Raw genomic sequence first — 9,112 nt, forward strand, 5'->3', positions numbered from 1 at the left:
ATAGTTTAAAGAAATGTGTTTGCCCATCCTACTTTGTGGAATTTCACCACATGCGCTTTTGACCAAAATACCAAATTGAACTCAAGTGAAGCCAACACGCACAACCCCCCCCCCCCCCCCACACACACACACACACACACACACAAATGTTGATATGAACATAAAAGAGCCGCATGCGGTTCGGGAGTTGCGGCTTGGCCAAACCTGTACTATACAACTTTATTTGTATAAAATTTTCACAACAGCTGTCACACAAACAAAGCGGGAAAAACCGAAGACGTGCGTGTTCCGCCCACGCTGGATTTATTTGCACCTTTGAAAAGACACCGTATTGCCGCAGATGTGGCAAAGAGTACTTTTGGGCATCTGAGACGGAAGGATGTCCAAAGCATCACGTCACCTGCTCTGGTAGGCATGGTGGTGGGACGTTGAGGTCAACCGCTTTGGGGTTGGCTGACTCTTTGATCGCAGGATGCCACACACTTGAAGACAGAAGCAGAAAAGCAGAGCTAAATGCAAAATGTACTCACCGGTGACTCCAATTTTTTTCCCCCCTGAAGAAACAGCTGGACGGGTGGCCCCGGCTGGCCAGTGGGACTCTTGTTATTCTGACCCTTTTTAGTGCGCGTTTGGGGCAACAACCGTTTTTTGTGGCGCTCTCTTCTGGTTCAAAAGTGCCCTGCATGTGAATTTGCTTTTCCTGCCTTCTGATTGGATGAGCGCCGGTGTGACGCGGTGCCTCTGTCACCGTGGCGGGGGGTATACGTTGGCATCGGAGCGTCTGCCAACGTCTGAGACCGGCTGGCAGTGTATCGGAGGTGTCGAGTGCGGTGCCGCTGGAGCTCACTCACCAGCTGGTGTTAGGGCCACAGAATGAAGGCCAAGGAGAAGAATAGAAAGAGAAACAGAAACTTCTCCTCCAATTGTTTGATTTGTCTCTTCTGAGCTTCGATGAATTCTTTCAGCTCTTTGTTCCTCTAGGACGGACAAATGGAAAGTGGCATTCAAAAGCCAGTAAGCGTGCAAGTAAGTGCCGGGCTGGCTTTGGGCCCTTACCTGTTGCGCGCTGTGCAGCAGATCCATTCTCTCTTGGAGGATGCAAGCGTCGCGCTCCCTCAACTCGCACATCAGGGCTCGCTTCCATTGGTCCACGGCGCTCCTAAGCTCTTCTCTCTGATCCGCCGTCAGCACGTCATTCACGCCAGCGTGGCTGGCTTTTTCGCCGTCCGTGGCGGGGCAGTCCCGCTGCGGTAGCGCCTCGTACAACATGGCCTCCAGCTCCAGGATCCTCTGGGCCGCAATCCTCGTCCATCAGTGGTCCGGCGGGAGATTTGAGGGCGGCTTACCTTATGAGCCTGGTCCATGGAACACTTCCTGAAGTCCAACTCTTCATCCAGGTAGCCCTTCTGCTTGCAGAACATATCCTAGCACAGCTCAAGGTCAGAATTGTTGGGGCACATTGCCGGAGTTCCCCTTGGCTGATGTCGCGTGTCTGTCTACCTTCTCACTTTCAATGTCCAACATCTTCTGTTGAAGTGCTGACTTGGTCACTTTGATGTATTCTAACCACTGAGGAAAGGCTGCTGTCACATAAGCAGAATGCGAGAGCGTGCGTGGACGTGCGCGTTACCTTCTCGGCTAGGGTGAGAAGGGTCCTGGCGTGAATCACGACCACCTGCTCCTCGTTGGTGAGATTCTGCAAGAGCCCAAAGGCACAGCGTCAACAAGCTTCTTTCAGCGCAAAGCCTTCCAAAAGTCACATTTGAGCCGCCGAGTCTCGTGGAGTGCGAACATAAGGAGTTCGACATACACTTACGGCGTTATAGCCCAGGATGTCCAGCTTCTTCATCAGATCACTGATGACGATGTCCGGGGGAAAGGCGCAAGGAGCAATGTAAGGTGTTCTGGGACCTCGGGTTAAGGTTAGGGTTGCGAGGGACGCCTTACGTACGCTCACGCCCTCGGCCTCGCAGTAGATCTGCAAAGGGCTGAGGCCGTCTGGGAAACGGACTTGCAGAAACTTCAAGACGGGGGAGCGCCACTCCCTCTCCTGAAAGGCAGAGGCATGCATCCGTCCGTCCGTCCGTCCGTCCGTCCGTCACATCTCTGGCCTCAACACGCTTGTGCGAGTCTTCCCACCTCCAGCTCCAGGATGCGGAACTCAAGCAGTTCGTTTTGGTCTCGGATATCCTGGATGTGCTCTTTCAGACGCGCTTCTTCCGCCTCCATCCGCCTGACCTGAAAAGACAGTCAGACCTCATCTGCGGGGCTTCCCGACAGGTGTGACGCCAAGCGACTCCGCCCAGCGCCTTTCTTTCCGTCACCTTTTCGGCCAACTGCTGATTGCTCTGACGCAGCAGCTGCTTCTCCTCCACCCACTTGACATTCTAGAAGAGACAAACGCGTGGACAGCTTTGGAATGTTGTGTCATTTTCATCCACAAATTCTTTGGTTGACTGGAAAATGACATTTGCTTTTCTCCGCATTTTCCCAGCCACGTTCGGGGGGGGGGGGGGGGGGGGGGGGGGTTGGTCCAGTAATGCCAGACGGATGAGTGACTGAAGAATGTAGCTATTTTGTCTGAGAAAAAGGTGTGCTCATTGATGAGCTTACCTGTCCTTGTTGCTTCAGCGCTGACTCCAGATCTGCTACTCTGCTTTGATAGTGACCCATTTCTACCATCAGCTTTTCTCTGGTCTGAAAGGAGGAGGAGGGAGGCTCCTCCTCCTCCTTTCAGACCAGAGAACACCCGAGGCTGGGTGAGAACGGGGAGGCTGCGACCCGGCCGGGGGTTGCGGGAAGGGGCGCCACCTTGATCTCCTTCTCGGCGTCGTAGTCCCCTTTCGCTGGTCTGGGCTAGCAGAGCGTAGGCTCGTTGCAGCGCTTGATATTCTTGCGTCAGCTGGCGGTAGCGAAGCTCCGCCTCTTCATGCACACACCAATGCAACACAGCACTAGTACCAGAATCAGTCAGACCGGCGACAAAGCACCCGCGACGCAAAGACGAGTCCGATTCCAGGCTGAAGAGGAATGTTTGGTGCCAATACGCTGGCAGAAATGGCGGGCTACCTCTTCGGGTTCCGTGTCGGGGGTTCTGTCGGTGTGAAAAGACAAGGACGATCCGTCCGAGTCCACCAACACGTCTTCGTCGTAGCCGTAAAATGTTTCGATGACCTGCGGGCGCGGAAGCAAACATCTCTCTGAACAAACTGAAGCGACACCTCACGATGAATCGACGAGAGGAACGATAGCGAGAAAAAGGCCATTTCATCTTGCGCAACACCAAGCAGCCGCAAACAAACAGACTCACCTTGCAGGACCTCACGCTTTGTTCCTCCTCAGAGATTCTCGACGTCGGTATCGTAGCAGCAAATCTCTCTCCTGTCGACACAAATAATCCGCCTTTGAGATTCTTTGGATGCAAAGGGAACGAACGGCTCCGGCGCAGAAACAAACGCGACTCACAATGACATTTCTGACATGAGCTCCTGTCTCCAGAGCCTGAAAAACACGTCACCGGCGATGATTGGAGGGACGCTCGTCTTTTCCAAAAGTGACAACTACAGGGTGTGTCAGGGTTTTCCAGATTATCTTTATCGTATCATTGTGTTGCTTTGACTTTGACTGCGACCTGTAATAAATAATATTATTTATCCCTTATTTATCCCTATCGCTTATCCCTTCCCTTCCTACACAAAGTCGTAAAACACCCCTTGCTATGTTTTGACTAGAGGTCAAGGGCTTCCTCTATTCAATCCACTCTTACACCCACCCTGTTTCTCTTAATTAAAATGCTCGTGCAGGAGCCGAGAGTCAGACTTCATTCGTACAACGGATGGACTCTCCACCTGCAGGTGTCCAAAAGAACTTACTTGTCTCCCGTGTGGTTCTTGCAAAATAAGTTGGAGCGAGCGCAACTCTAACAGGGTGCATTTTGCCACTAGCTGCCTACGGACAATGACGTCGCGCTCGCGGCTCATGGTTGACGGGCTGAGCAGCCGGGCAAGTCCGTCGTTTTCAGCGCACAGCGAGTGGCAAAGGCGCTGACAAAACGGGAGCTTTGAGCTGCTGAAAACGGCAAAACAAGTCTAAAGCGTGTTCAAACGCGTGCGCACAATGCTCCTGCTTGAAAGGTCGGAATTTAAGGGGCCAATTTTTTGGATGGCGGCCGCCGGCCAAGCTTTGGACGGAAAAGGTTTCCTGGCGACAGCGAGCGAGCGCGGCGCTGCCGTACGTGCACCGAGTCGCCTGCCTGAAGACCTTGGACAAGTCGTCGATGATGTGCCGCTGCTCCACAACTTGAAGGAACTCCATTTCACCGTCCTGCTGGCCGCAACCGCGGTCCAGGTCATTGAGCGAACTAGGCCTTCTCTGTGGAACACAAATGCAGTGGACTCTGTTGGCACGCCGCCGTTGTCCGCGTCGACTTACCAAGCTTGCCATCTCCTCGTTCTCCTGGGTGACAAAGCGCACTTTGTTTTCAAGGCGACACAGCACCAGCGAGAGTTCTTCATTCTTCCTGCTCAGGCGTTTGTTTTTGTACAGGAGTGGCAGAAACTGGCTTTCTGTTTCTCTCAGTCGCTTTAGCTGCAAGCATGAAGTGCGGGATGTGAAAGACGCACAACACGCGGGCCAGAACGTATCCATTCCTTTTGCATCGGTTTGAACGGAATCGTGGCTTTGGCTCCCAATAAAAGACATCTACCAGGCAACCGACTCGCCGCGCCGCTCAACTAATAAGCAAGCGCAATGGGTGCCTCGCTGGATGGCGCGCATCAAACGTAGCGCAAACCTTCAAGCGTGCCGTCAATAAATTACCAGTTCATTGCGCTCTTCAGAAAGCAGGGCGTTTCGATCCTCCAGTTTCCTGATGACTGCGCTGAGCTCAGCGATTTTCAGATGAAACCGTCGCGTGTCCCGATCCTCCTGAGACTGAAAACGCCCCGCAACACACACACACAAGCACTCGTTCAAAGTTCAAAACTGTTTTTGTGCTACCTTCCTCCAGCAACGAACTAAGTCATGCGTACTGCAAGTGTGTGATGAGGTGGCTTACGCAATGAAGAGGATTGCTAGTAGCGGCGTTGACCCCACTTCCAGGGTAGTTTAGGCCCGCCCTTTGGGAATCCCTCAGGGCAGCGATCTGCTGCTCGGCAGCCTGAGTCTGCAGCTGAAGGCGGTGGACGTGGCCGGCCCCAGGGTTTCATCCAAAACACTAACCGCTCTGTCTTTCAGCTTGATCTCATCCGTCTGGATGTACAAACGGGGAGCGCTCAGGCAGGCGGGCAAACTCATTTGCCAGAATTGTGACAAAAACAAAGAGAGCAACCGGCCAATTTTGTTCTTGAATCGACTAGAACACCTTTGCTGTGACAAAAGCGAAGCGAGCAACCGGACATTTTCTTCTTGTGAAATAGAATAGAATAGAATGCCTTAGGTGTCATTGCACTGCAGGTATACAACGAAATTGGGAACATAGTCACGCACCGCGCATCTGATCAGTCCTACCAGTCGGCGGATCTCCCTCTCGCAGTCTCTCTTGGTTCGGCTCAGCTCCTCCCGATGCTGGTGATGAGCCGATCGGAGCTCGGCCGCTCGGGACTGCCAGGCCTGCTAGGCCGCTGCCAGGGCTTCTTCCGCGCTCCTGGTGGAGGCGACACCGCTCGGTCTCCCGACACCGCCGCGTCTCCTCCACCTCCGCCAGCAAAGCGCCCCCCCTCCTCACCTGAGCAGACATTGCGCCACACCGGGCCGTTGAGACCGCAACGGAGCGCCGCGACGCTTACTGGGGACAAGCTACACAATACGGTAGCGGCCGCATCGAAGCTCGACGTGGCGTGCGGATAGTCAGACACGGATAGAGCGGATCACCTTGTCCATGGAGCCGTCCCTCAGGCTGAGAACCAAGGCATTCAGTCGCTGGATCTCTCCATCTTTGACTTTGATCACTCTCATCAGCTCCATTTCATGCTGCCGCAGTAATGTCTCCCTGGTAATGGCTAACTCTTTCTGCTTCTCCTCATGGAGTTTGCTTTTGAGTTCCGTCATGGCGGCGGTGGCACGGTGGTGCTCCGCCCGCAGGTCCTGACTTCTCTCTCTCTCCAGACAGCTGACCTGACATGACTTAGACTTAGACAAACTTTATTGTCATCTTGTCTGCACATGGTGCATACAAAACGAAATTCCGTTGCATACGTCTTACAACAAAGTAGTGATATTGCAGTTGAATAGAAGTAACATATCCTATGAAAATATATATATATACATATATACTATATATATATATATATATATATATATTAAAAATAAGTATAAAGTGCAGCAGTGATAATTATGCAATAGTGCAAGTAGGCAAAACAGTATTCAAGAGTGTGCAGAGGAATGCTAAACCATGTATTAAACTTCTATTTAAAGGGTTTATACAAGTTCAGTAAAGTTGGTAGTGCGAGATAGTGCAAGATAGAGGTCCGTAGTGTCATAAAGTACAGTTCTGTGAATGTGTGATGCAGAGTTCAGTTTAGAGCTCAACAGTTCTAGTGTTCAACAGTCTGATGACAGCAGGGAAAAAGCTGTTGCAGAACCTGGTGGACCTGCAGCGGATGCTGCAAACCTCTTCCCAGAGGGCAGCAGGGAGAACAGTCCATGGTGGGGGTGTGATGGGTCATTGATGATGTTACGGGCACGGGACATGCAGCGCTGAGATGAAATGTCCTGAATGGAGGGAAGAGGAGCCCCTATGATCCTCTCTGCTGTCCTCACCACTCCTCACGTTCTTCCAATCGGAGGCGGTGCAGCCTCCACACCACACAGAGAGACAGCTTGTCAGAATGCTCTCTATGGTGCTCCTGTAGAACGTCCTCATGATGGGTGGGGGCAGGTGGGCTCTCCTCATCCTCCGCAGGAAGTACAAGCGCTTCTGTGCCCTCTTGACCAGTGCCGTAGTGTTCATAGTCCAGGTGAGGTCTTCTGTGATGTGGACCCCCAGGAATTTGGTGGTGCTGACCACCTCCACAGCTGAGCTGTTGATGATCAGTGGAGCGTGGTGAGGCTGTTTTTTCCTGAAGTCGACGATGATCTCCTTCATCTTCTCCTCATTCAGGATCAGGCTGTTTTCTCTGCACCAGCCCACCAGCTGCTCCACCTCCTCTCTGTAGTCCAGGTCGTTGTTGTCTCTGATGAGCCCCACCACCGTTGTGTCGTCTGCTGACTTCACGATGTGATTGGTGGTGAACCTGAGGACGCAGTCGTGTGTCATCAGGGTGCACAGCAGGGGGCTCAGGACGCAGCCCTGAAGGGAGCCTGTGCTGAGGGTGATGACATCAGAGGTGTTCTGTCCGACCCGGACTGACTGAGGTCTGTTGGTGAGGAAGTCTAGCAGCCAGTTGCGAAGGGGGGTGTTGAAGCCCAGGTGTTCCAATTTTCCTACCAGATGCTGTGGGATGATGGTGTTAAACGCTGAGCTGAAGTCCAGGAACAGCCTCCGCACATGGGTGTTCTTCTCCTCCAGGTGAGCCAGGCTCAGGTGAAGAACGGAGGAGATGGCGTCCTGAGTGGAGCGGTTTTGCCGGTCGGCAAACTGGAACGGGTCAAATAATAGGGGGAGTCTGGAAACGATGTGACCTTTAAGCAGCCTTTCGAAGCACTTCATCATAACCGGAGTCAGTGCAACAGGCCGGTAATCAATAAATTAGGTGATTTGAGGTTTCTTCGGCACCGGAATGATGGAGGCAGTCTTAAAGCACGCCGGCACTGTGGCTTGGCCCAGCGAGGTGTTAAAAATGTCTGTGATGACCCCAGCCAGATGACTTGCACATTCCCTGAACACACGCCCAGGAATGTTGTCGGGGCCAGGGGCCTTACAGGGGTTGACTCTCCTCAGGGTCTTCAACACATCGGCGGAGTCAAGGCAGAGTACCTCCTCTTCCTGATGGGGGACAGTTTTAACTGCTGGAGTGCCGTTTAGTGCCTCGAACCTCCCAAAGAAGTTATTTAGACCATTTAGAAAGTCAGCATCAACTACACCCACCGGGGGGGGGGAGGGTGAGTTGTAGTCTGTAATCGCCCGTATGCCTTGCCACATACTCCTGATGTTTTTGACGTCGTGGAAACGATCCTGAAATTTTCGACTGCGGTCTCGCTTCGCTATCCTGATGGCACGGTTCAAGTTGGCTCTCGCTGTCCTCAGTGTCTCCTTGTCGCCAGACTTGAAGGCAGAGTTCCGCGCTCGTAGCGTTTGACGTACCTCCTCAGTCATCCAGGGTCGTTGGTTGCCCCGGGTGATGATATTCTTAGTGGTGCTGACGTCCTCGGTGCATTTGTTGATGTAGGCTGACACAGTCATGGCACACGCATGTCTAATCTACATCGGGAAAACTGGGAGGGAGGGAGGCAGGCAGGGAGGCAGGCAGGGAGGCAGGCAGGGAGGCAGGCAGTGTCTGTCTGTTGAGGTTTTCACCTTGTTCTTCTCCTGCTGAAGTTCTAACTGGACGTCCATCAGTTTGGTTCTCAGCTCGTCATTGGCGGCCTGAAGGGCGTCCGTTCGCTCCGCCTTGGCCCGCCCTGCCGGAGCTCGTTTGGACATCTCTTACTCGAGTCTCGCCCGGTCGTCAGTCAGAGATCACAACATTTGTACCTGGAGAGCACAAACGCAGCGCTGTTTTCCACTGGCTTCGAACTCAACTTCAATCGGTACCGTAACTTACAACATCATAAACATAGAACTAGCTTGACTTATTCATTGAATAAATGCATTTGGTTCTTCAAAACTGCATCACGCAACATAGCGTGACCGAGACGGCCGTTATCCACCTGCGTGAAGTTATTTGGTGAAATGAATGAGATGTTTAAGACACCATCGTTCTGTCTCTATGTAGATGAAGGGAAATAATCGATTGCTGAAGGTCCAAAGGTGTTGTGATAAACAAATAAACATATTAGTGATTAGTGACATATTTGTGATAAACATATTAGGCAGGATAATCACATATGTTAACGTGACTGCCCACACTGTATTTATTTATGGTTATTTGTTAAATCGAGTACTGTTAGACATGAAATAGGAAGTGTTTAACATAAATGGAAGACGAAAGGGGTACTCACCATTGTAGCTCCT

The 9,112-nt window shown here is 52.3% G+C and overlaps 1 protein-coding gene and 1 long non-coding RNA gene across 2 annotated transcripts; both read right to left on the reverse strand.

The window, feature by feature from the left end:
* Positions 1-422: 422 nt before the first annotated feature.
* Positions 423-1,880, reverse strand: LOC148377920 (janus kinase and microtubule-interacting protein 3-like). The gene is made up of 6 exons (XM_088368105.1): positions 1,817-1,880; positions 1,631-1,696; positions 1,501-1,569; positions 1,057-1,424; positions 852-977; positions 423-482 (listed from the first exon to the last, which is right to left on the reverse strand). Exons 1-4 carry the CDS (start codon positions 1,847-1,849, stop codon positions 1,197-1,199), a joined length of 396 nt encoding a protein of 131 aa, XP_088224231.1. The 5' UTR covers positions 1,850-1,880; the 3' UTR covers positions 423-482; positions 852-977; positions 1,057-1,196.
* Positions 1,881-4,508: 2,628 nt separating this feature from the next.
* LOC148377921 (uncharacterized) lies at positions 4,509-5,711 on the reverse strand. The gene is made up of 4 exons (XR_015856324.1): positions 5,509-5,711; positions 5,057-5,250; positions 4,819-4,932; positions 4,509-4,587 (listed from the first exon to the last, which is right to left on the reverse strand). It is a non-coding gene; the product is annotated as an uncharacterized LOC148377921 (long non-coding RNA).
* Between the last annotated feature and the right edge of the window lie 3,401 nt (positions 5,712-9,112).

Source organism: Syngnathus floridae, unplaced genomic scaffold (genome assembly GCF_059516105.1).
Source record: "Syngnathus floridae isolate MCC-2025c unplaced genomic scaffold, RoL_Sflo_1.0 HiC_scaffold_76, whole genome shotgun sequence".
In the NCBI taxonomy this organism is placed as follows: Eukaryota; Metazoa; Chordata; class Actinopteri; order Syngnathiformes; family Syngnathidae; genus Syngnathus; species Syngnathus floridae.

What these genes read in the sequence shown, in the direction of transcription:
- LOC148377920 (XM_088368105.1), bottom strand. Translation starts at nt 1,849, where the DNA reads ATGAAGAAGCTGGACATCCTGGGCTATAACGCC. An exon ending in TTCTCACCCTAGCCGAGAAG is followed by an intron (nt 1,570 to 1,630) that starts GTAACGCGCACG and finishes GCCTTTCCTCAG; the next exon opens with TGGTTAGAATACATCAAAGT. An exon ending in TGGACATTGAAAGTGAGAAG is followed by an intron (nt 1,425 to 1,500) that starts GTAGACAGACAC and finishes GAGCTGTGCTAG; the next exon opens with GATATGTTCTGCAAGCAGAA.